The sequence below is a fragment of the Lepidochelys olivacea genome (genome assembly GCF_965140295.1).
Source record: "Lepidochelys olivacea isolate rLepOli2 genome assembly, chromosome: 1".
Lineage (NCBI taxonomy): Eukaryota > Metazoa > Chordata > Testudines > Cheloniidae > Lepidochelys > Lepidochelys olivacea.
In genome coordinates, this window is record NC_140411.1 from 277,275,661 (window position 1) to 277,303,083 (window position 27,423).

Below are 27,423 nucleotides of genomic sequence, written 5' to 3' on the forward strand. Positions count from 1 at the left end.
CGTATTGGATGAGTTTAGCACACACATAACATTGTGAACACTGAGTACTAAATGACTCCTGCTTTAATTGCTAATTTATGATATTCTTAAATGGTTTCTTTCCCCCTCTTTATTTTTCCAATATCTTGAATACACTAACACACATTAGTTTGTTTATTTTACTAAGCCAGTAGCTTGATTAGAAAATTATTTTTTCTCTGTTTTCAGACTTTAGGTTTGAAATACGTACTGGGGTATCTATTTCACTGAAAATTTTAGTGTGGTTAGGAGCACATAGTGCAGCAAATTCTGGAGGATTTGAGTCTATTTTACTTACACCAATAACCTTACGAATCTATTCTAAAATAGGAACTAAGCAAGACAAAGTAAAGATGGTACTACATATTTCTGAATCTAGAGCAGAACTTAACAAAACTCAGACTCCAACCAACAAGCCTCAATGTCTAGTGAGGGTCTAAAAGAGAATAAAAAGACTATTAAAAAATGGAGAAATGCAACAATAAAATACTATGGCAGGTTACCATTCTCCACCAGCTTGCTGGTTTCAAAGAATTACTCAGTGGCCTCCCACTTCCATAGCTGACTGCTGGTGAAGTTTTCATGGATTTTTGCTGGTTTGTGACTGGTAGGTTTAAATGCACTAAGGCATGATAATCAGCTTAGAGTAGAGGAAGGAACATAAGAGGAAATGAGGCACGCAGGGCACTTGCCTTCCTGTTTGGCTGCTGGGTCCATAGTCCTACTTTCCTTTCCTCTCTCCACTAAGTATGGCTATGTGTTGTAGCCCTTACATGAATAGGAGGAGTAAGTGCATATAATAACCAGGTACTGCAGACAGAGGAGTATGTCTTGCTGATCGTCACTTACATAGAACGAATGCAAAGCATTAGTCAATAAATATGTCTGGGGTCAGTGGCACAAGAGAAGTGGAAACCTAGAAGGCTCCTGTACAGGATCTGGCAGAATTGAGACCTGCAACTGTCGCAGAAGAATGAAAGCAGTACACTTGCCGTATTTTCTTATCGAAAGACAAGGCTTTCGTAGTGCCTGGCTATGTAAAAAGCCACACACTGATTTTCCTTATATGAACATTCCTCTACTGTATTTCTACCAAACGTATGAAATGTTGGAAACTGAGTCAGGCCATGCTAGAAAGGCAGCCTGATTATTTTCACCAGTTTGATTCTATTGACTCAAAGGGAGCTTCACCAGCATAAAACCGGTTTAATAGAAATTAGGTATATGCACTAGAACCAGATAACTTACTGCAGATACATGGGCCAAACAACTTGAGAGTCTTGTTGCCCATTAGGCAGCATTTCTCTTTCTTGTTAAAAAAATTCCAAAACAATGGCAGCACTTTATCTATGAAGATTTATTAAAACCAACAGTGCTGTACATTTGCTTGAGGAACTAAGATAAATTACACCTGCACCTGCTGACTTCAACACAGGAAAAAGGTTGACATGTCTGAAAATGAAAGAAATATTGTTAAGGTTTAGAAGAAGATAGATCTATTGAAAACATGCCAAAAGGTTGGAATTGCATTTCCCAAATGCTGCAAGATATACTGCATCAAAGAAGTTTGTTGATTATGATGGGCTAAATGCTATCAGCTCAACAATAGACACTATGTTTGAGACCATCACCAGTGCAACTTCTTCTGAAAATGCCAGTCTAAGCCAGATTATTTTCATCATATCTCACAAACTACTTAAACATATCTTAATACCATTTGGCCAAAAAAAGGGGGGGGGGAAGAGTGGTAATATTAATGCTTGTTACATTCCTTGTTGAATCCATCTAGTAAAAGTTCACTGACAATCTGAAATTTCTACATGTGTTGCAACCCAAACATTATGCAACAGCCCTCATAATTTCTGAAGTTCAGAAATGCCAATAAATGTAACAATGACAACATTACTAGAAAAAGTGATACCATTAATAAACAATCTCATATCCACCACTTATTTTTGAATTTCAGATTGGCTGTCAGAAATTTCCATTCCACTCACTGAGTCAGAATTTACGGACAATACTACTATTGACACTCATTAAAACACCAAGCAAAGACTGCACCCTTGTAACTGGAAACCTGAACGTGAAAGTAGGAGCTGTAAACTCTCTTAAGGAAGGAATGGGAAACAATGGTCTGGGTTTGAAAAATGAGAGAGGAAGGCACTGTGGCGGGTGGGACACATCCCTGTGGCGCCTCCTGCTGGTTGTCCAGGGAATTAGCGTTTCCAGCCTCCAGAGCGCCTTCTGCTGCCCCCTGGCAGCACCCCCACAGATCTGGGTCTCCCTCCTCACCCCCCAAGGAACCCCCACCCTCTATCCCCACCTCGCCTCAGTATATGGCTACTGCCAGTCACCATCTAGCCCCCACTTCCTGAGGCAGACTGCAGTATAATTGTCATTCATCATCGGCAAGGAGGGTCTGGACCTGCTGCTTCTGCCTACCCTTGGGCTGCCCAGTACCCTTTTCCTAGGTCTTCATCAAGGCCTGCAGCCTGGGGGTTTCTCAGGCCAGAATTCCCCAGATCCTCTGGCCTTTCCCCATCCCTGCTCCACCCACAGGTACGCTGCTCAGATCCCAGCAGTCAGGGCCCTCCCTCTCAACCTCTAGAGAGAGGCTGTCTCAGCTTCTGGCCCACTGCCCTCTTATAAGGGCCAGCTGGGCCCAGATTGCACTGGCTACAGCTGTGGCTGCTTTCCCCATCAGCCCTGCTTTTCTCTCCCACAGCCCTCTCCCGGACTGCTTTAAGCCCTTCTAGGGAGGAGCGGAATGGCTACACTCCGCTACAGGCACTTAGTCAAATTCTGCTGCTCTAATCATCTGGTCATTACAAACACCATTTTCCGCCACCATCCTAGATGTTTATATATTGAGGTCACGTGACAGAGTGACAAAGAACAAAACTGATTATGTAATGATACAGGGATGATTGCGATTGAGTGGCCAATGGACGAAGACTTTCCTGAATGCAAACTGCCGGTCAGACCATCAACTCTTAGCCTCAGACATAAAATTAAAACTGAAAAAAATAAGCTGTTTGGCAGGTCCACTGTGTATGGTCTTGTTCAAAATCAATTAAAAGACTACAAGACTTCTATATAATTTCTACATAGGTTTGAGTCATTGTCATAGGTGAAAAGAGAAAAACCTGAATGAACTTGGAATAAAATGAAACCATCATGCTCAAAGCTGCCAAAGCACACATTCTAAAAAAAAAAAAAATCAGTGTTGGACCACATCATTGTTGACTGAAAAGGTGTTTGATCTTGCGTTATTTTTTCACTGAGTCAAAGAGAGAGGATTGAAGACTGAGGAATTCAGGAAAGAACACAAGGAATTGAGCAGACAGATTCAAAGGCAGAGCAGACAAGACAAAAGTGACTACATCAGGGCAAAATGTGAGGATTATAAATTGTAAAAAGAGTAATAATACAAAAGGTATGTTCAAAGTTGTCAGACTTCTTTCTAAAAAGTTTTCCCCACCACTGAGTGTAATAAAAGATTATGATGGCAGGTTATTGAAAGTGACTATATCAAATGCAACTGGAGAGATTGCTGTAATAATCTGTATGCCCAGTCAAAGCCATTTACAATACAGGATGACAGAAAAGAGTACGGACCTACAGTCATCAGTCCAAAACAGTGCATACTATTATGAAAATGAAACCTGAGAAAGCATGAGGGGTAGATAACTTACGAACAGAATTGTTAAAAATGATTGGTGACCATGGTATTGATCTCATGCGGAAAACTTGTATTGTGATACAAATGACTAAAAACTGGCTGGATGACTTGGATGAAGAGAATCTTTGGTCCTTACCAAAGAAATGGGATATAACAGATTGCAGTAGCTATTGTAACATCTCCCTAATATCACATTCATATAAAGTGCTGTTCTACATAATTCAGGATTGCAAGAAGCGAACGATAGAAACAGAACTACCACCACAAGAAGTTAGTTTCAGAGAGGGACGTGATCAAATTATGAATATCTAAACTCCCTACATTTTTCAGTGATATGAATCACCCATTGATTGTGTGTTTTATTGACTACTCCAAAGTATTTGATGCCATCCAACATATTAGTCTCTGGAGGATACTGGAGGATATGGGAATTCTAAAAATATGCCACTGAACTCATTCCAAATCTCTATGATCAACAGCAGACCATGATGCTAGCAGCAGCAGCCAACAGCCAGTGTTTTTCCATTGGGTAGCGTGTATTCGGTCCCCATGTTCACAGAATTTATTATGAGACAAGATCTGGACAGTTTTGATAAAGTGGAAGAAGCTGGGATTTCCATTGGTGCACACTTCTTAACTGACCTCAGATATGCTGATGATATGATGCAACCATTGATACAATGCAATGAATGTTAGTCTGTAAAAGCAGTTAGTGAGGACTATATACTATTCCTGAAAGTGGAAAAACTTATACTCATGAATTTTGACATGAACAATAAAAATAGGATACAAGCAGACATTGCAATTAACTGTACAGCACAGGCTGTCGATTAATTTCATTATCTGGGTATCATACATATCCAACCAAGAAGGTTGATCCAAAGAAATTGGAACATGATTACAGATGGATCACTCAGCCATGGAATCTATCTGAAAATGTGGAAAAACTGTGGCATCTCAAAATGCATGAAAGGTCCACGTGAACTTAGTTACTTATGGATACGAATCCTTGGAAACTAATGCTGCAGACAAAAAGAAAATTGAAGCCTTTGAGATGTGGTACTAGTGAAGATTCTTGTGCATCTCCTGGACAGAAAAGAAGAAAAGCACTTACATTAGAAATATTATCAGAGAGAAGCAGATTTGGCTCTTGGAAATCAACAGGTGCAAACTTATATACACCTCTATCCCGATATAACGCGACCTGATATAACATGAATTCGGATATAACGCAGTAAAGCAGCGCTCCAGGGGGGCGGGGCTGCGCGCTCCAGTGGATCAAAGCAAGTTTGATATAACGCAGTTTCACCTATAACGCGGTACCATTTTTTGGCTCCCGAGGACAGCGTTATATCGGGGTAGAGGTGTATTTTGATCAAATCAGACACAGAGATGAAAATACCCTTGAACAAGTTATCATGAAAGGAATAGTGATGGATCATTATAGTAAAGGACAACCAGTGAGAAAATGGATAGATGATTTGCAGCAGACCACTAGAAGTTCAGCTGCTGTATGTGTGAAGTTAGCAATGGACTGAAAAGGCTTCCGAAAATTTTGCTATGATGTCACCAGTGTTCAGCCAGGAACAAATGGATTTTACTACTATTACTATTACTGACAAGCCATCAAAGGCTTTGCCTAACATGCTAGATTACAGTTTTGCAAAACTACATGTAGGCATTAGTAATGCTCTGGCAAAAATGTCTTATTCTTATCTGAATCTTTACCCTACAAGTCCATATTTAAAAGCACCCTTTCGTCAATGCTGGCACTATAGACACTAATAATGCACCATAATGCCTGATAGTGTAGAATGACTTACTTTCCCAAACATAAATTATATCAGGTTTCAGTATTCAGTGTGTGTCGCTTTAATAAAGAATTATTACACAATTCTGTGTTTAAAAGAAATATGAGAGTTGTTACAAACAGTATATGGAGACTCTACACTAAGATATTACATTAGATTCTATTTGTAATTGTGTAGTAAAATAATTCTGCATAGAGGAAACATGTAGAAGTATCATTATTCTTCAACTACAAAGTACAAAAGTCCCTTACAGATACATAAAAGAGTTCACTGTTTATATTTCTTCTTTCGCATTCCTATAACAGAGCTTTCCTGTCATTTTCACTATTTTAAATAGTTACTATTTATAAGGTTTTCAACTTCCATCAGTATCTATTACTGAAACTGAAGTGTTGGGTTTCTTAATATAGCTATTTATTAGTAAGTGTCAAAAGATTACATGACAGGCATTATTAGAATACAGAAATTTAATTCTTAAAAAACATAATTCTTAAGCACAGTAAAAACAAGGCATTTGAAAGCAGAAACTGCACAGACAATTTATTTGAGCAGCAGTGGTATATGAAAACATGGATTAGAGAACCAACCAGTGATTACTTTTGGCAGATTACATAGCTGAGGTCGTACCTACAGGGGCTCATAACTTAGTGAGATGTGAAACAGACAAGAAGCTTGGTCTTTTTTCAGTCTGTTCTTATTCAACGTTACATTAACTCAGTCAACTTGGAGAAAGTATCACAGTATTTAAGTATAATAGCTGTGCTGTTTAGGCTTATGTAGGTATGTTTTGTTTAGGGGGTTTTTGTGTGTGTTTTTTTAAGTGCACTTTTCAATCGTTTTTAAATCATCCATAAAATGTGCTCTGGGCCAAAAAATATAATATACAAGTTTGTAACCCAAGTGAATACTTTTTTAAACCAAATTTCATAAGAGTTATTTCATCCATTTCCAATTTACAAGTTTAAATTTAAAAATTACTAAGGGTAAAATTTTTAAAGGACCTTCAGATATCATTGACAACAGAAGATAGTTAAACTAAAGAATATTTGTGAAACAAAATTTGGACATGAGAATTATCTACTTGTAATTGCTCTTCTCAAATATATCCAAAATTTTGGGTGCATAATGCTTTATTATGGCAGGAACCGCCATAGCTTTAGAATTTTCTTGTATCCTCCCCCAGTACACCAGCAATTGATATTTCCCATCCTCACTGAGGGCTGAAGCAGTCCTAAGTGTCTCTAGTCACTTTGCAGGAAAGTGATTTGCTTATTGAAGTACCAGTTATAGATCCACAGTTGAGGACAGTATAAAGTTCTCTACACGGTAAATAAGTAATAGGCAAATTTTTTAGCAAAGAGACATCGCTTCAAGTGGTAAACTGGTGAGGAAGCATCAGTGCTTCATCTGCAAAACAGAAGTCAAGAATCACAATGAAAAACACAGCTGGCTATGAAGATGTGAAAACTCTTACTGTGTGCTGTAAGAATAAGAGCATGCAGTGTGAATATGTTCTGGAAACCAAAAAGAAACCTGGATACATAAAATAAGAACAAATCTAAATACTAGAGCCCTGAAAAGTAATCAGGGCAATATGACCTAGAACCCAGGAATGGCCAGACAAAATGAAGTGTAAACACAAACTAAATGGACCTTCTACAGGCCTCATCTGCAGAGTTTGTTGCAGATAAAGGTTAAAAAAAAAAGCCTCCAATACTGAACTCATACAGTAAAGAAGAAAGGTGTTACTAGTTAAAAAGGTGGTTAAGGTAGGACAAAGTTGACTGTTGATGAGGTGATTCTTCCACTGCAAGCCCGCATAATATGTACATATAATTTGAAACAGAAGAGGATAGACCAGAGGTGGGCAAACTACGGCCCGCGGGCCACATTCGGCCTGCAGGACCCTCCTGCCCGGCCCCTGAGCTCCTGGCCTGAGAGGCTAGCCCCCAACCCCTCCCCTGCTGTTCCCCCTCCCTCGCAGCCTCAGCTCACTGTCCTGCCAGTGCAATGCTGTGGGCGGTGGGGCTGCGAGGTCTTGCCGGGCAGCACAGCTGCAGAGCCACAGCCTGACCCAGTGCTCTGTGCTGTGCGGCAGCATGGCTGGCTCCAGCTGGGCGGCACGGCTGCCTGTCCTGGTGCTTTGGGTGGCATGGCTGTAGCGCCGCCAGCCACCTGTGCTCCAGGCAGCGCGGTAGGGGGCAGGGAGCAGGGCGGGTTGGATAGAGGGCAGGGGAGTTTGGGATGGTGGTCAGGGGGCAGGGGTGTGGATCGGGCTTGGGGCGGTTAGAGGTTGGAGAACGGGGGGGTTGAATGGGGGTCAGGGGTCCCAGGGGGGCAGTCAGGAAGGAGGGGGGTGGATGGGGCGATGGGGGGCGGATGGGGCGATGGGGGGCAGTCAGGGGCAGGGATTCCGGGGCGGTCAGGAATGAGAGAAGGGGTGGTTGGATGGGGCGGGGGGGGGCAGTCAGGGGCGAGGGAAGGGTGGATGGAGCAGGGTCCCAGGGGGGCCAGGCCACGCCTAGCTGTTTGGGGAGGTACAGCCTTTCCTAACCAGCCCTCCATACAATTTCGGAAATCCAATGTGGCCCTCAGGCCAAAAAGTTTGCCAGCACCTGGGATAGATACTCCATTTAGGATATATTGACTATCACATATAGAAAAAAAACAGTTACCTACCTTTTTGTAACTGTTGTTCTTCAAGATGTGTTGCTCATGCCCATTCCAATTAGGTGTGTGCACGTTGCATGCACAGTAGCCGGAAGGTTTTTCCGCTAGCAGTACCCGTCAAGTCAGCTCAGGCACCCCCTGGCATCACACCTCCATGGCGGCATATATAGGGCCCTGCCGAGCCGCCACCACTTCAGTTCTTTCTTGTCGGACTTGTTCCGACAGAGGAGTAGAGGTTCCGACAGTGGGTCTTGGAAAGGACATGAGCAACACATCTCACATCAACACATCTCAACAGTTACGAAAGGTAGGTAACCATTTTTTCTTCTTCGAGTGCTTGCTCATGTCGATTCCAATTAGGTGACTCCCAAGCAGGAACTCAGAGGCAAGGTCAGAGCTCATGGGTTCACTGATTGAAGCACCGCTCTGCTGAAGGCTGCATTGTCCCTAGCCTGCTGAGTAATGGCGTAATGCAAGGGAAACCACATCGCAGCCCTGAAAATTTCCTGGGTTGGGACCTGGGCCAGGAATGCCACTGAAGATGCCTGCGCCCTCATGAAGCGTGCTGTAAGCATGGGGCAGGTACTTTCGCCAGATCGTAGCACATCCTGATAATTGAGGTAATCCATGAAGAAATTATTTGAGAAGAGACCGGGAGCCCCTTCATTCTGTCTGCTACTGTGATGAACAGCTGAGTAGATTTTCGAAACAGCTTTGTCTGTTCAATATAGAAGGCTGACGCCTGGCGAACATCCAAAGAGTGAAGTCTTTGTTCCCGGCTGTTTGCATGTGGCTTGGGGTAAAAGATTGTAAGAAAAATGTCCTGATTAACGTGAAACTGGGAGATGACCTTTGGTAGGAAGGCCGGGTGCAGGCTGAAGCTGAATCTTGCCCTTATAGAAGACTGTGTAAGGATGTTCAGATGTTAGGACCTTAATCTTGGATACACTCCTGGCAAATGTTTTTTGCTCTGTCTCTCATGAAAGGGAACATTTCTGGTAGAAATAACATGTCACTAGTGGCTCAAAGAGGGGCCCCAATACTTTGGAAAGAACCAGGTTAAGGTCCCAGGCAAGGATGGGTTATCATACTTGAGGGTATAGCCTCTCAAGTCCTTTACGGAAGCATTCAACTATTGGGTTTGTGAAGACCGACTGGCTTGCCACATCTGGATAAAAGACGGAAATGTCAGCCAAGTGGACTTTTACTGATGAAATAGAAAGCCCTTGCTGCTTCAAGTGCAGAAGTTCAAGATAAAAGGTATTGTAGAGTGCGCACAAGATGTGTGTTTCTGTGATGACCAAATTGTGAATTTCTTCCATTCGGGTTGTAAGTGGCCTTAGTAGATGGTTTCTTACAGCCAAGGAGGACTTCCCTAAATGGATCAGAGCAAGAAAGCTCCATTGGGTTTAGCCCTGGAGCTTCCAAGCCATGAAGTGGAGAGATTCAACGTTGGAGTGCTGAAGACGGCAGCGGTCCTGTGTTATCAGGTCCAGGAGAAACGGTAGAGTGACTGGAGTTTCCACTGACAGCTCCAGAAGAGAGGTGCTGACATGGAGCTATCATGAAGTGATCTGTAGCTCACGAAAGCTTATGCTCAAATAAATTGGTTAGTCTCCAAGGTGCCACAAGTACTGTTTTCTTTTTGCGAATACAGACGAACACGGCTGCTACTCTGAAACCTGTCAATATTACAGAGGCTTCATCCCTCTGAACCTTGAGTAGCATCTTGTGGACGAGTGGAATGGGAGGTACCCCCAGAACAATTCCCTACTGGAATTCTAACTATATAATGACTAAACTAACTACAACTACTAACTACTGGTCTAACTATTTACAGAAAAAACAGTCTGAAGACTACTAGGGAGAAAGCTTGCCAAAGCAAGAGAGAACAAGTATTCCGGCTAACTGTCACAGACGGTAAGAAGGAACTGAAGTGGGGGTGGGTCGGCAGGGCCCTATATACAGTGTCATAGAAGCATGACTCTAGCGGGCCCCTGAGTTTACCTCATGACTACTGCTAGGGGAAAAACCTTCTGCTTACTGTGCACGCAGTGCACACATACCTAATTGGAATCAACATGAGCAAGCACTTGAAGAAGAAGTGAGAATATCTCTGCAAAAAGACACAGAACATTTCCAAGCCTTTCTGCTAATATGTCACAGAAAGGCTTGGAAAGATTTACAATTTCCTGATTTATCTGGGCCTGTTTCAGCAAAGCACTTAAGCAAGCACTTAACTTCAAGCATACGTGTAGTCCCATTAACTTTAGTGGAAATATTCACCCACTTACAGTTAAGCACAGGCTTGAGTACTTTCCTGAACTGAAGCCTCTATCCCTATGCAAGATACCAAAGAACTCATGAATGGAATGAGAAACACAGATCGTGGATTTTGGTATAATTTTATGAAATATACACAAAAGTATGTTTCCGATAAAGAGCTAAAAAACAAATAGGTATTTTATATGGGATATTTTAAGATGCCTTATTGTAATAATATGCCGTTCAGAATTCATATCACAAATATTTTATGTTAACAAAATCTGTAACCCCTAGTAAGGAATAGGACAATCACTACAGACAATGCATGAAGGTCTCATCCTGGAAATGTAGATGTTGCCCAAGAATGAAAACACTGAGTGATTCCAGAGACTAATCAGCACACAAAAGCCCCAATAAGATCCCTTATCAAAATAAAGCAAACATAAAAAAACCTGTGCAAAAATAAACTTGTAACAAATTTGAAAAAAGCTGTTTATGCAACATATGTAGTAGAAGAATGCCTGTTAACAAATACTGTACATTTTATTTATGCATACACTTACATAGAATCATAGAATATCAGGGTTGGAAGGGACCTCAGGAGGTCATCTAGTCCAACCCCCTGCTCAAAAGCAGGACCCATACCCAATTAAATCATCCCAGCCAGGGCTTTGTCAAGCCTGACCTTAAAAACGTCTAAGGAAGGAGATTCCACCACCTCCCTAGGCAACGCATTCCAGTGTTTCACCACCCTCCTAGTGAAAAAGTTTTTTCTAATATCCAACCTGAACCTCCCCCACTGCAACTTGAGACCATTACTGCTTGTCCTGTCCTCTTCCACCACTAAGAATAGTCTAGAACCATCCTCTCTGGAACTACCTCTCAGGTAGTTGAAAGCAGCTATCAAATCCCCCCTCATTCTTCTTTTCTGCAGACTAAACAATCCCAGTTCCCTCAGCCTCTCCTCATAACTCATGTGTTCCAGACCCCTAATTATTTTTGTTGCCCTTCGCTGGACTCTCTCCAATTTATCCACATCCTTCTTGTAGTGTGGGGCCCAAAACTGGACACAGTACTCCAGATGAGGCCTCACCAATGTCGAATGGAGGGGGACGATCACGTCCCTCGATCTGCTCGCTATGCCCCTACTTATACATCCCAAAATGCCATTGGCCTTCTTGGCAACAAGGGCACACTGCTGACTCATATCCAGCTTCTCGTCCACTGTCACCCCTAGGTCCTTTTCCGCAGAACTGCTGCCTAGCCATTCGGTCCCTAGTCTGTAGCTGTGCATTGGGTTCTTCCGTCCTAAGTGCAGGACCCTGCACTTATCCTTATTGAACCTCATCAGATTTCTTTTGGCCCAATCCTCCAATTTGTCTAGGTCCCTCTGTATCCTATCCCTGCCCTCCAGTGTATCTACCACTCCTCTCAGTTTAGTATCATCCACAAATTTGCTGAGAGTGCAATCCACACCATCCTCCAGATCATTTATGAAGATATTGAACAAAACCGGCCCCAGGACCGACCCCTGGGGCACTCCACTTCACACCAGCTGCCAACTAGACATGGAGCCATTGATCACTACCCGTTGAGCCCGACAATCTAGCCAACTTTCTACCCACCTTATGATGCATTCATCCAGCCCATACTTCCTTAACTTGCTGACAAGAACACTGTGGGAGACCGTGTCAAAAGCTTTGCTAAAGTCAAGATACAATACATCCACTGCTTTCCCTTCATCCACAGAACCAGTAATCTCATCATAGAAGGCGATTAGATTAGTCAGGCATGACCTTCCCTTGGTGAATCCATGCTGACCGTTCCTGATCACTTTCCTCTCATGTAAGTGCTTCAGGATTGATTCTTTGAGGACCTGCTCCATGATTTTTCCAGGGACTGAAGTGAGGCTGACTGGCCTGTAGTTCCCAGGATCCTCCTTCTTCCCTTTTTTAAAGATTGGCACTACATTAGCCTTTTTCCAGTCATCTGGGACTTTCCCCGTTCACCACGAGTTTTCAAAGATAATGGCCAATGGCTCTGCAATCACAGCCGCCAGTTCCTTTAGCACTCTCGGATGCAACTCATCTGGCCCCATGGACTTGTGCACGTCCAGTTTTTCTAAATAGTCCCTAACCACCTCTTTCTCCACAGAGGGCTGGACATCTATTCCCCATGTTGTGATGCCCAGCACAGCAGTCTGGGAGCTGACCTTGTTCGTGAAGACAGAGGCAAAAAAAGCATTGAGTACATTAGCTTTTTCCACATCCTCTGTCACTAGGTTGCCTCCCTCATTCATTAAGGAGCCCACACTTTCCTTGGCTTTCTTCTTGTTGCCAACATACCTGAAGAAACCCTTCTTGTTACTCTTAACATCTTTCGCTAGCTGCAGCTCCAGGTGCGATTTGGCCCTCCTAATTTCATTCCTACATGCCTGAGCAATATTTTTATACTCTTCCCTGGTCATATGTCCAACTTTCCACTTCTTGTAAGCTTCTTTTTTATGCTTAAGATCCGCTAGGATTTCACCATTAAGCCAAGCTGGTCGCCTGCCATATTTACTATTCTTTCGACACATCGGGATGGTTTGTCCCTGTAACCTCAACAGGGATTCCTTGAAATAAACATGCAAGCATACACACACACACACACACACAGAGTGACCAGCTTCTTGGTTTCTAAAAGGACTTGACATTTCAGTGCTAGACAAATTAATTATTTGCATTGATATATCCGTTTCTTGGAATATGTATCAGAACTAAATTAATAATGATCGAACAGGAAACTTTTGGTTGGCCCAAGACCAATTAATTTGTTAAATAATGACAGGTTTCAGAGTAACAGCCGTGTTAGTCTGTATTCGCAAAAAGAAAAGGAGTACTTGTGGCACCTTAGAGACTAACCAATTTATTTGAGCATGAGCTTTCGTGAGCTACATCTCGTGATACATTTCGTGATACATCTGATGAAGTGAGCTGTAGCTCACGAAAGCTCATGCTCAAATAAATTGGTTAGTCTCTAAGGTGCCACAAGTACTCCTTTTCTTTTTGTTAAATAATGTTACCTGCCTCATTATTACCTGCTTTATGTTATCTTTTCTAAAGTTATTCTAGGGAAGATATTATCTCCATACTTCTACATTATCTCCTTGCAAGAAAATCTCAATCTCATAAATTTATTTAAGAAAAATTTACCACAGGACAGCTGCTCAAAATTTTACCACAGTATCAAGTCTGGAGGTATGAGAGACTTTGAAGACCACAGTCTTCCCTTATAAAAACTTAGAGCTTTACCTATGTACCTCCAATCACTTGGAGTATTATCAACACACCCAAGAAAAACTAATATGGGAAAAAATCTCAATGTGCCTTTAACAAAAATCACTTTAATCTAATCTTGGGCCACAAATACTAAAATGTATTGACTGAATCAGCCCTTAGAGGATAGACTCAAACTTGTTTGAAGGCCTTGACATGTTTGGATCTCTTAAGTTTAACTTTAACTCTGACCTGGCTTTGTAAGTTTATTTTGAGGATAATTATAACATCATTGCAATGTTCTTTATGTTTAAATTACTGATATATACTCTCATTCTTAACATAAATTTATATTCCCAGACAAAAAATTAAGTAAAATACAGGAAAACAATGAGGAAGTATACTAAAGACATAACATTTCCAAAAGCATGCTTTCAAAAATAATTATATTTGCATAAAAAGATTTCGGATATCTACCGTTGTTCAGTGGTCTTCTTTTTTATTAAGTCAATTTCTTCAATCTGGGCTTGACAAAATTTCAAAAAGCTTCCTGGTTTTGATGCTTTGATTCTTTCAGTTGAGAGCTTTGCAGGAGAATTTAGGTTTTCACCATTAAGAAATTGCAAACTAGGAAGTATTTTAAGTAGGGAACACCTTTTAAAAGAGGAGAGAACAATTCATTATTAGCATTATGGAAAAACTTACATTTTAGAATCCAAAGTCTAGAAATCCCCATCACAACTACATAAAGAGATTGACCTTTAAGTATGTTATTTTACTAAACATTTTGGTATACATGAAAATGTTTACATAAAATTACTATACCTTATTTGATATTTATTTATGGTTTATTACTAGCAAAATTTACTCTTATGGAAACCACAAAATTAACATGAAAAATCATTTCTTTGCAGCAATTCTCAATACTTTGTAGGTATATAGATGCTGGGTGAAATCCTGGCCACACTGAAATCAGTGACAAAAATCTCTGATTCAAAAGGGCCCGGATGTAATCCATTACCATTAATAACTCCATGAGTACCTGAAATATTTTTGTGTTTTGTTTTGAAACATTGGCAACTGATTACCAGGCAATACAGAAAACTATATCATGATGGAATAACATAAAAATAAAAATAAAGCAGCACTGGCTGACCTGACACATTTGGAGACATTGCATAGACTGTGAATGAAAATGGCATTGCAATATCAGCTCACTCTCCATTTATACACACACAGCAAAAACAAGACAATTCAGCCTGACTAGCAATCTCATGAAAGTCCATGTGGAACAGCAGGGGTGTTGCAAGTCACGAATGAGAAGAAAATAGCATGGAACTTGCTTGCACTATAGCAAATTCTAGTGCTGTTGTTAGTCACACATTTTTATGAGAATTAAGGGATGGCTCCTGCTCCAATCCTAGTCACTGGGATAGGTCCCTGATTCTGTATATACCTAAATGGAACTCCCACTGACTTCAAACAAAACAGGACTGGGTTAATTCACCCCCCTTAAAAAAAAAACAACACCTTAGATAGCTATTGGAATTCATTTTTTACTTTTCTAAAAGATGTATTTTAAAAAATATTCAGAAATGTGTAACATCTGATTTAACAGACTATGGGATTAACAATGCCCTTCATAGCACAAAGTCCATCCTAGAAGAAAGGAGGTTGTACCAGTGAAAGCAGAGTGGGGAGGGCTAATGAATTTCCTAGGCAGTCCTTTCACATGTAAGGGATAATCTGGCACACAGATGATAAAAACACTTTTTGTGTGTGTCTTATTGACCAATTAAACCTCATGGTATTTTAAATATTTGTTTAGGACAATACAATATGTATTATGTTTGATATTCCTTATTTTCAATTCATCAAACTGCAAAAAAAAAATCTTAAATTGGTAAAGTATTATATCTTAACACAAATAGTTTTAAATAAGTCTGAATTAACTTTTCCTTTATTTAGATTTAAACACCACACATTAAAGAAAGTCTATTCTGCGTTATAGGCACCCTTGCCGTCAGTTAAAACTATATTACATAATCCTTCAGAACCAGAGCATTCCTTGACTGCCCCCATATTTAAAGAAAAGAATGTTACTTAGCTGAGATCATATATGCCAAGTATCAAATCCGAGCAAATTTCTATGGCTGAGTTACATTATCCAAAACATAGATTGGCAAAAGTCTTTACAACAGCAGTGCTATTTGACGCAGATATAAAGATTACCCTGCACTCCCTGCTTGTTATGGCAAATGTAATACTGTCTAAAAGATACTTGAAATAAATGGATCATTTTAGATACACTGGCCTTGAGCTTGTAGTGAAGAGCCAATGTTGAATAATGATACATTTAAAAAGTGCCATATCCAGTTGATTAATGCTGGAAGTAGTGTATCTTAGAGCTATGGGATCTCAACACTGGTTTTTCCAGCTGGGTTTCTCCTGGTGAAGGGCTGAGTCAATATTTCATTTAGTGAAAACTTCCTGGTGAATATTCTGTCACTTAAGAGGCTCTATTAATCATTGCTGCAGTGAAACACACTCCCCTAGGAGCGCTCAGACTGATCCTAGGGTTTAATTTTTAAAAAACAATTTCTTAGTACTTCAGTTTTGTCGGTGTTATCGCTGGCTGGACATGAAAGTAGGAAACCGATTGGAAAATTTTACAACTAATTCCTTTGTTGGTATCAAGGGGTTATGTAAAGTTCATTGGAACATATTGCCTGAAGTTATAGTTAATGCTGTATTCAACAAATCCATATTTTATACTGTCCCATCCTTTAAATCCTTGAGATAAATGAATCTCTTGTCCAATCATAAAGGCTCTATTGCGTCAAATGATCTAAGAGAGGAACCTGATGTATCAGTTCTTAAAGTTAATAGGAATTCAGAAGTAATTTCATTTTCCTGAGTAATGTCTGAGGAAGAAATTAGTTCTATGAGACATCAGAAATTAAAAACAGTATAAACGTAAATGTGAGCTTTACTAAAATGTCACATGCTGAAGAGTAATATTTAATAGTACTTGCATTCATTAACAGTAGTGTAAATACCTGTATGCATTAAATATAAACACATATTTACAGCTACTTCTGCTACTGTTTGAAAGCTTCAAATTCCAAAAAAATGCGCACACATTTTTCCACTTGAATACTAATATGAAGTTTGCTAAAAGATCTCCTACTGCAGAAAATATACGTATATATTTTTCTCTCTTTATATACCACATGCAAAAAACAAAAACAAAAAACCAACCCTCCCCCCGAATTTATCACACCAATAAAGTAAAAATTGGCAAGTCACTGCATTAGGGAAGCTTGTGGTAATACTGGAGCATAACGTTTTGTATTTAATTGGCTTGAAGTGATGCAAGGAACTGAGAGAAAAGTTTAAAAAAAAATGATTACAGAAATGAATGTCAATGAATGTCAAAGTAAATGTTGACTCAGACACTGAAATGATCATACTGAAGGTTACTATACACAGTTACATGGTACTGCACTTGAGGGACTATGGCTCGTGGGCAGCAAAAGTAGGAAATCACAAGAACATTACTAGCAGCATATTTCTGTGGCTTGGAAAGATTGGTCCCAGAGACTAGGAAAACAAAGAAAAAAAGAAGTTAAGAAATATTTCAATCTATGGTTCCAAGAGGGCTTATCAATGACAGTAATATTTTTTTTTAAATAATCAAAAAAAAAAAAAACCCTCAAACACTGCTATATATTCCACCGCCTTGTGATATCACTTTTGATAAGCAACACAAGCGAGGCCAGGATCCAATTGCTAAGCTCTTTTAATTTTTTTTTAAAGTGTTCCTAGTCAAAATCATAATCAACTACATTACTCATATCTTATCTGAAAGTTCCCTTGTTATCTCAACCCAGAATACTGACATTTTTAATGGGCTTAATATCTCTTTTCTATCCTTAGAGCTATTCTATATAAGTAAAACTTTCCCAAGTAAATACTACATGCCCTTATTTGGAAAGAACAGTTTAGATTACTCTGGTCAATCTAAAGCTTCTCTGAATCAACTAAATGGCTCACTTAAAAAGTTCAGTAATAGGGACAGCTTATTGACCCAATAGTTTATTCTGCCCTATCATGTACAAGACAAAAGTTGGATTCCAGGCCTGCCATCTTCCTCTTGAAGCTACCAGGCCAGAAAGTTACGTGAAAGAACTCTGGATCTTATGCAGGATCAGACTGGCGGCTCAGGAACCATCTGTCTAAAACGGTTAAGGAAAAGATTTGGAAGGGGGAGTTTGTGGATTTATTTACCTGGCTCTTTAGGGAACAACAGACGGAGAAAGGGGGCAAAAAGAACAAAAAAAAAAAGATGAGAACAAATCCCGCAGACCTAAGGTGCTTCAAAATTTTAAGAACGATCTTTTGCAGTTATGCGAGCATAATTTGTGAGAGAGTCGTATTTCCTTGTTCAAGTACGAGGACTTAATGGCAAGGGCTTATGCTACATTATGGTGGGGTAACACAGTTAAAAAGCATGACAGAGAATTTAGACAGAGGATGGCAAAGGAGACAATTACCCTGGGTTACAACAGACCAGGAACTTTGACTGCAGTGCATGACTCCTTATCACCCCACCCAGCTGGCATTCATAGACATTTGTTTTCAAAATATCGATTTAAAATTTAAAATGAAGATGTTCTTTACATTTAACTATGGAAAATGTTTTTGCTCCCAATGCAAGTACAAACTTCACTATAGGTGATCTGGGGGTCAGCACAGTTCCCTCCCTTGTTATGGGGATAAAAGGTGGTAGGAAAGGGGGTCAACAGGACTCACTGCTTCAGGAGATGCTACAGGGGGAGGAAGTAACCATGAGAAGGCTCCTTCTCCAAATTAAAATACAGGATTTATGGAATATTATTGGACCAATCCAAGAAAAAAATATGCAGCTTATTTATGGAATGGGTTTTCAGCCAGTTTTCAAATCCCAAATGAAGGAGTGAGATACAACTCCTTGGCAAAAAACTGAAAGTCCATTAAAGGCATCAAGCATATAGTGAGAGCAAACGTCACCCCACATTATAGGGCCAGATCCTGCTGCCCACTCTGGATGCTTCATATCCCACAAAGCATCCAGAAAGATGGCAGATCCAGCCTCTTAAAGATTTCCCAACTATAGAAGAATCCTGGGGTAGTACAGAGTTGTAATAGAGGCTTCCCAACAACTCTCCCAGACCACGGGATCTGGCCAGGGAAAATGTGCACAGTTGGTTGCCTGTATTCCTCAGCTGCTGGGATGGCCCTTAGTGTCCCTGAAGCTGCTCTGCTTTACACCTGAGACTGGCTCAATCTGAAGCCTGAGGTTTAATACCTTGCCTGCTTCTCTCCCCCGACCTGTTATACTGTGTACATCTCAGCCACAACTGAAGAACTAGTCCTACATACCATTGCATACAAAAGTCCTTAATCATCTATTAGTTTCTCAATATTTATACAAATGAAAACTACTTTTTAAGAAGCATTTCATAGCAATTACTCACTGGAAATATCATAAAAGTGTTCTATTGATATTATAACAGGGATTTCAGTAACTCCAAGAGATGGAACCTAGTAAACCTGCCAATTTAAATTGGTACACCATTTCAGAAAGAGAACAGAGATGAAATGGTAGGTATGCTGTGAAATATCTGAGTGACAAACGTGTGTGCCAGAACAGGTCAATGCTCACTCTTTTTATGAAGCAGTAAGTACTCTACTAAAACATCTTAATTTGTATATTTAACTTTATAAAGCTATAAAACATTTTAAGACATGTTCTTTAATTTTATTTGGAGTTGGGAAAGAATGCTATTTAGAATGGAGAATAAGCTTGAAGTAACCACTGCCACACTTTGGCAAACTTATGAAAATATACAGCATTTTACTAAAAACTCAGAAATCTTGGGCTAAATTTTGGGGTCCTTGTTTGTACAAAGTTTCCGTTGATATCAATAGGATTTTTCCTCAAATAAACAGTGCAGAATTCAGCCCATTTTTGCAGTTTTCCCCCTTAAGTGCTATTGTTAAGAGTGTGTGTGTATATATATATATATACACACACACACACACACACACACACACACACACATATCACAGTTCTCTTTCATTGTATATCTGTCCTGTTCCTACTTCATTTGTTTAGAAGTGTCATACTTGGTTGTTTCCAGGAGTGTATCTAAGACCAAAGAGTTGTGGGTGGGGAAAGTATGTTTTGTGTCAACAATTTTACAAGTGAAGAGAGACAGCTACTTGCTTACTTATATCTTCAATGACTCTTCAGAATCCTTCATTGTGAGGGAAAGAAGTCAGAAGGAAACAGAATGCCTCCATAAAAACCAACAATGAAATCATTAACTTTTTCCAATTCTTTTTATCTACACTCATTCCCTGTCACCCCCATCCAAGTTATAAATCCCTGAACAAAAAAGGACTGCAGAATCCAGCAGCCAGGCCCACATTTTTGTATTGGGATAAGCCTGGGTTCCCCCCCGTCCCAAATTTAACTGTGATGGTGAAAACTGTTTTCCTTTTAAGCAGTGGAATTCAGAGTTGGAAGAGAAGGAAAGGGAGGACAAGGTGCTTGAGTCCAAAAACTGACAGGATCGGTCAGGATCTAACTTTAACCCAGCACTTTACACCCATACTAAGTGTCAGGGAAACAAATCTTCCCTCCAAAAACCTCTCCCAAAGCACCACAATACTGCCTTTCACATGCACCATAGTAAATGTAAGTGTTCATTTGTAACTTGACAAGCACAAGTTGAGATTTTTAAATAATTTTAGACTGGCTGGCATATTCCCGGTGTTGAAGCTCTATAAGGCTTACTGAAGCAAAGTAAATTTACAGATAATCCTATGAATGTTTCTGGCCTGCCCATCATTTTGGTACATGATGGTACTGACATGCTCCTTCATTTCTGTGCACCTCCACCTTTCTGTGCACACACAGAACTCTCCTCTTTCCTAACCACCTACATGCAGCACCACAGTACTCATAGTTGTGAAGTCTCATTATAAGCTAGGCTGGCAGGGAAGCAGCTCCTGGTGCACAAGAAGCCTAGTGACTAATGCTGACAGTCAGTCTTCCACTGGACAGTGTAATCTGGGAGTTCCCTCTCGACAGACTAAGCCATGCTGACTTTTCTCTCTATCTGCTCGTTCCAGTTTGTGGGTAGCGATTATTTAGATTAGGGACTGGCTTCTCTTTCTTTCTGTTACTGATAGCAGTAATTTTGGTGGGTAGCTCCCCATAAAGCTGGGTACTTCCGATCAGCTGCACTCCCTCTTGCTGAGGAGCAAAGCAGAGCATTTTGTTTTTTCCTATTCTCAAGGGAAGCGAAGGGGCTGAGCCTTTTTTTGCTACTTGAAGTCAACTCCCTTACCTTCCCCAAAACACAGTACTTGTGTGGCCTGGGTGCATGTCTGAATGTCTTAGCTATGTGCATGCTACTATAGGTGTGGGGTTGGTTGTCCAGGCATGTCAGTCAGGCTCTGGGCCCCAGCCAGGATGATAGCCCCATTGTGCTAAGTGCCATACAATCATGGAACAGGAAGGCAGTCCCTGTCCTAGAGAGCTCAGAAGCTAAGCTCACAACCAGAAACAACACATAGATGAAGCAGGTAAACAGGATGATGGAATGATAACAGCAGAACTGTTTGCAAAGTAGAAGGTAGTCTCAGCTTGCCACCTGACTAGCCACTGTCATCTAGCAGTATTTTCTAGGGTTTTATTGAGTCATACTTTTATCATTATTGAGGCCTGCAGTAGGCATGCTCTCCGCAACAGTGGGTATGGTCTACATTGCAAAAAAACGTGTGTTCTTCACTCAAATTAGCTCACCCACATTAGCTAACTCAAGTTAAAATAGCATCAAAGACATGTCAACTTGGGTTAGCAACTTGGGTTAAAGCTGATTGAATTCAAGCTGCTAACCCAAATTAAAAACTTTGTGATGTGTCTTCACTGATATTTTAACCCGAGTTACCCTACCTGAGTTAAGAACAAAGCGTTTGTTTTGCAATGTACACCTACCCACAGGCAGGCTGCCCAGAATATTAACCATTATAGTTGGAAACTGGAATACAGCCCCAAATCTGAGGTTAGTGAGTGATGCAAAATGCATCCCTCTATACAAAAAGGGGAAATGAATATCTCCCACAGCCGGCAAGCCCTGCACAGCTCTTCATAACTAATCTCACTGCCAGCTACTTACACATCAGTCTCTGTCAAGGTTCCTCCCCCACTCTGAACTCTAGGGTACAGATGTGGGGACCTGCATGAAAAACCTCCTAAGCTTATCTTTACCAGCTTAGGTCAAAACTTCCCCAAGATACAAAATATTCCACCCTTTGTCCTTCGATTGGCCGCTACCGCCACCAAACTAATACTGGTTACTGGGGAAGAGCTGTTTGGACATGTCTTTCCCCCCAAAATACTTCCCAAAACCTTGCACCCCACTTCCTGGACAAGGTTTGGTAAAAAGCCTCACCAATTTGCCTAGGTGACTACAGACCCAGACCCTTGGATCTTAAGAACAATGAACAATCCTCCCAACACTTGCACCTCCCCTTTCCTGGGAAATGTTGGATAAAAAGCCTCACCAATTTGCATAGGTGACCACAGACCCAAACCCTTGGATCTGAGAACAATGAAAAAGCATTCAGTTTTCTTACAAGAAGACTTTTAATAAAAATAGAAGTAAATAGAAATAAAGAAATCCCCCCTGTAAAATCAGGATGGTAGATACCTTACGGGGTAATTAGATTCAAAAACATAGAGAACCCCTCTAGGCAAAACCTTAAGTTACAAAAAAGATACACAGACAGAAATAGTTATTCTATTCAGCACAGTTCTTTTCTCAGCCATTTAAAGAAATCATAATCTAACACGTACCTAGCTAGATTACTTACTAAAAGTTCTAAGACTCCATTCCTGGTCTATCCCCGGCAAAGACAGAATATAGACAGACACACAGACCCTTTGTTTCTCTCCCTCCTCCCAGCTTTTGAAAGTATCTTGTCTCCTCATTGGTCATTTTGGTCAGGTGCCAGCGAGATTACCTTTAGCTTTTAACCCTTTACAGGTGAGAGGAGCTTTCCCCTGGCCAGGAGGGATTTCAAAGGGGTTTACCCTTCCCTTTATATTTATGACAGTCTCTCTCTATATTTCCTGGATGTAACAAAGATTAATATTTACCACTACAAGTTTTCTCTGATCATAGAAGCTTAGGCCTTAGTCTTTTCCTAAAATTAGAATCCCTACAAGGATGATGACTCTCTGGATATTATTTCACAACAATATCTAACTTTAAAAAATGACCAGCATTTACACAAAAAAAAAATAATCAGATCACCTATAAAAATATCAACATTTGCAGATGATGCAACAAGCCTAGATGCAGATGTTGCCACAAGCCTAAATGCAGCGTGTGCAGGAGAGCTGAGGGATAATTTTGGCCATTTGTTGGGTGGAGGTATTTATAATATTTAGATTTCAAAAATGATCAGATATAATATTCTGAATAATAAAATGTATAGTGTATTCATTGAAACCTCCAGATTTTTATAAAATTACTATTTAGCTAAACTTAAATATTAAGATTTATTTACCATCTGGTTATGTGTGAACTTTGGTTGATTTATATTTTGTTGAGCAATGGATATATTGTAAGAGTTAATTAATTGTTTATCTTACCTCCAACTTTTTTCTTGGAGAACTGGATTTCCACTGAGTGACAACTCAGTTAGTTTGTGACATCCACTAAACCATGTGATGACACTCTCAAGGTCTATATTACATTAGGGAAGAAAAAGTATATATAACATTGAATGATTAAGGTGAAACCATGTGTAAAAAGCAAAGAATTATAGTAAAGTAGTATCATTAACAAACTCTCAGTTACTGTGGATTCTGTTAGAAACAAAATGACAATTGTCCAAATTTTTTGTGAAAAAGTTTTCTCCAATTTCAACCAGCTCTAGTATAGAGTATATTCAAATAAAATTCAATTTAACAGAAATCATAAAATTGAGCAAAAGTATACAAATATTTCTGTTGTCTTGTAAAGTAGTCACCCTGTTTGCCTGAATATGTTTGGAAATACCTGAAATATCTAGATAAATAGGTATTTGATAAAACATTATGCTATTACATTTTGAAAAACAGGTGAGGACAACAAGGCATCCCAAAACACAGAATGAGGATATATTCCTTCTTTACGGATTTCCTTCATCTAAAGAGCACTCTGACATTAAATTATGATCCTTTGCATTACAGCTGGAAATGCACAAATAACACTAACTACTACAAACAGAGCTGATGGTATACAATTCCAGCTTGAGTCTGTGGAATAGAAGCTACAACATATTCTTCATTGTTTCAAATATAGCAGTAATTCATGTCTAGGTTTTTTGTTCTTTAGCCAGCAGTATGCAGATGGCACAGAGCTTTACCTATTTTTCACCATACAGTGGAGTCGTATCTTACATGGGGATTAGGTTCTAAAGTCAGTGCGTAAGGCGAAAATCACGTATAGTCAAAAAGAGAGAGACAGAAAAATGAAAGAATAAAAATGGGAGAACGATGACTTCAACGTCATTATGCGGAAACCGGAGTGCCTCAGGATGGCAAGGAGCATTGTCTATGATCAGCAACGCTTTAAAGTCAAGTCCTTTCTCTTCAAGGTACCGCTTGACCTCCGGAATGAAACACTTGTGGAACCAATCCAGAAATAATGCTGCCATCACCCAAGCCTTTTAATTTGATTGCCAGAACACGGGCAGGAGATTTTTGTTCTTGCCTTTTAGGGCACAGGGATTTGCAGCTTTGTAGAGCAAGCCCGGCTTTATTAAATGCTCAGCTGCATTGCCACAAAACAACACAGTCTTTAGCTGCTTTGAAGCCAGGGGCTTGTCTTTCCGTTTTTGAAGTGTAAGTGCAGTTGGGCATTTTTTTTTTCCAGAAGAGCCCAGTCTCGTCAGCATTAAAAACTTGTTCCGGAAGATAGCCCTTTTCTTCTATGATTTCCTTTAATTGTTCGGGGGGAGGTTTTTTGCTGCCTCTTCATTGGCAGATGCAGCTTCACCAGTAGTCTGCACCTTTTTGAGATTGAAGCGGTTCCTAAAACTGTTAAGCCAACGTTGGCTGGCTTTGAATTCCTTCTCATCAGAAGGCTGTCCCTCTTTGGCAGGAGGTTTGAACAGTGCATACAGGCTAAGAGCTTTTTCTTGCAACGTGTTGCCATCTATAGCCATGTGTTTCCGGTTCATGTCTTCCAGCCATAAGTTTAATGCCTTTTCAGTCTTCACTAAAGTCTTATCATGCACCTGGCTCATCACCTTAGCAGTTATTGGAGCACTTGATGCCACGGCTTGACGAATTTCTCTCTCTCGAATCTTGATGACACGGATGCTAGATTAGTTGCAGCCATATTTACGCGCCACACTGGAGACCAACATACCGTCTCTCTATAAGGCCAATACAGCCAGTTTTTCCTTCAGCGTTGGAACAGCTTGCTGTTTCTTCGGTTGAGCACCAGATGAAGTAGTTGGCTTGCGTTTAGGGGCCATGTTGTACAAAAAATACAGATCTTTAAACAGTAGAATCACACTCAGCGCGGCGAAATGCTCACCGGATCGGCGGGCAGTGATCGATCCAGCGGGGGTTGATTTATCGCGTCTAGTCTAAACGCGATAAATTGACCCTCAAGCGCTCTCAGTTGGTGAAGTCAGTATGTAGGTGAGCAGTACTCCCAGATTCCTCACTCTGATTCTAAATTCTCACATAGCAGCATCCACGAATAAAACAACTTCTAACAACTCTAGTTGGTTAGGAGACTCCATTACATGCTGGTTGCCTCAGTTACATAAATCTTCCTCACCTCTCATCTGGACTACAGCAGTGCAAGCCATCGGACCTTGGATAACTTCAAGTAGTACAGCACACCACCAAGCATCTCCTTAGCAACACAGACTACTGAGTGCATGTCAAACATGTCTTCTGCTGCATACACTGGCTTCCCATAGAATAATTAACCAAGTTCAAGGTCCTTATCTTTGAAGTGTTCAGCAGCCTAGGCCTAGCATATCTCAAAGATCACCAGAAGCTTTGGGATGAAGTCTGACCAACAAATGCTCCTGAAGAATAATTAATCTTTCTATCATAAGGGTAATGCTCTTCTGTGTGGAAGAAAAAGCTGTCTCAGGGGGCCCATCTGAGATGGCAGAATGAACTCACAAACTTCACCACCTTCTAATCCAAATGCAAGATGAAATTCTTCAACCCTTCTTTAACATAAGCACATAGCAGCATGTACATTAAAAAAAACAAAAACACAATTCTTCCCCTGGGGAGAGGAAGAGAGACAGAACAAATCACATGTGACAGATGTTAGCAACATCACTTAGTACACAACTGGAAGGTGCCCAGATACTACACTCATGAAGGTGGTGATAGAATAGAATAGCTCCTGTCATTTTAAGACCCCATTCCATATATTTTAATAAACAACTGAAATTTATAATATGCTGGTTGCCTGTATTCCTAAAAAAGGCCTTAAGGTAATTTTTTTTAAAAAAATATTGTTTAATTCATTTTACATACTCACCTGACAAGTAGTTGTTGCTGATATTAAGCTTTTCCAAAGATATACATGAAAATAGGGGTGCAAGCTGAGTCAAACTAGAAACAAAACAGAGAAAGTTATGTAAATAAAAAAGCAGCACTTCTCATTGAAACAGACATAGGGACAAGTATTGCTGAAATAAGTTTTGAAATACGATGTCAGGGATATATATATATGTAATTTTGCTATTAGGGTTGTCAACTAATCGCAGTTAACTCACTCGATTAACTTAAAAAAATTAATTGCAATTAAAAAAAATTAATCAGGATTAATTGCAGTTTTAATTGCACTGTTAAGCAATAGAATACCAAGTGAAATTTATTAAATATTTTGAATGTTTTTTTTCCATATTTTCAAATATAGTGATTTCAATTACAACACAGAATACAAAACGTTCAGTGCTCACTTTATATTATTATTTTTATTACAAATAGTTGCACTCTAAAACTAACAAAATAAATACCATTTTTCAATTGACCTCAGACAAGTACTATAGTGCAATCTCTTTCTCGTGAAAGTGCAACTTACAAATGTAATTTTTTTTGTTACATAACTGCACTCAAAAAACAAACAAACAATGCAAAAACTTTAGAGCCCACAAGTCCAATCAGTCCTATTTCTTGTTCAGACAATCACTAAGACAAACAAGTTTGTTTACATTTATGGGATGTAATACTGCCTGCTTATTATTTGTAATGTCTCCTGAAAGCGAGAACAGGCCTTTGCATGGAACTTCTGTAGCCAGCATTGCAAGGTTTTTACGTGCCAGATATGCTAAACATTCGTATGCCCCTTCATGCTTCCGCCACCAATCCAGAGCACATGCTTCCACTCTGATGATGCTCATTAAAAAAATAATGCGTTAATTCAATTTGTGACCAAACTCCTTGGGAGAGAATTGTATGTCTCCTGCTGTTTTACCTGCATTCTGCCATATATTTCACATTATATCAGTCTCGGATGATGACACAGCACGTTATTTGTTTTAAGAACACTTTCATTGCAGATTTGACAAAATGCAAAGAAGGTACCAATGTGAGATTTCGAAAGATAGTGACAACACTCGATCCAAGGTTTAA

General features: G+C 40.0%; 1 protein-coding gene across 1 annotated transcript in view; it reads right to left on the reverse strand.

Moving 5' to 3' along the window:
* The window catches only part of LRRIQ1 (leucine rich repeats and IQ motif containing 1), a 182,454-nt gene that overhangs the window by 102,347 nt on the left and 52,684 nt on the right, over window positions 1-27,423 (reverse strand). The window contains exons 13-15 of the mRNA XM_084650345.1: window positions 26,327-26,400; window positions 23,416-23,509; window positions 14,181-14,357 (exon numbers count right to left, since the gene is read on the reverse strand). Coding sequence (XP_084506471.1) covers window positions 14,181-14,357; window positions 23,416-23,509; window positions 26,327-26,400 — 345 coding nt within the window. The remainder of the gene's footprint in view (window positions 1-14,180; window positions 14,358-23,415; window positions 23,510-26,326; window positions 26,401-27,423) is intronic.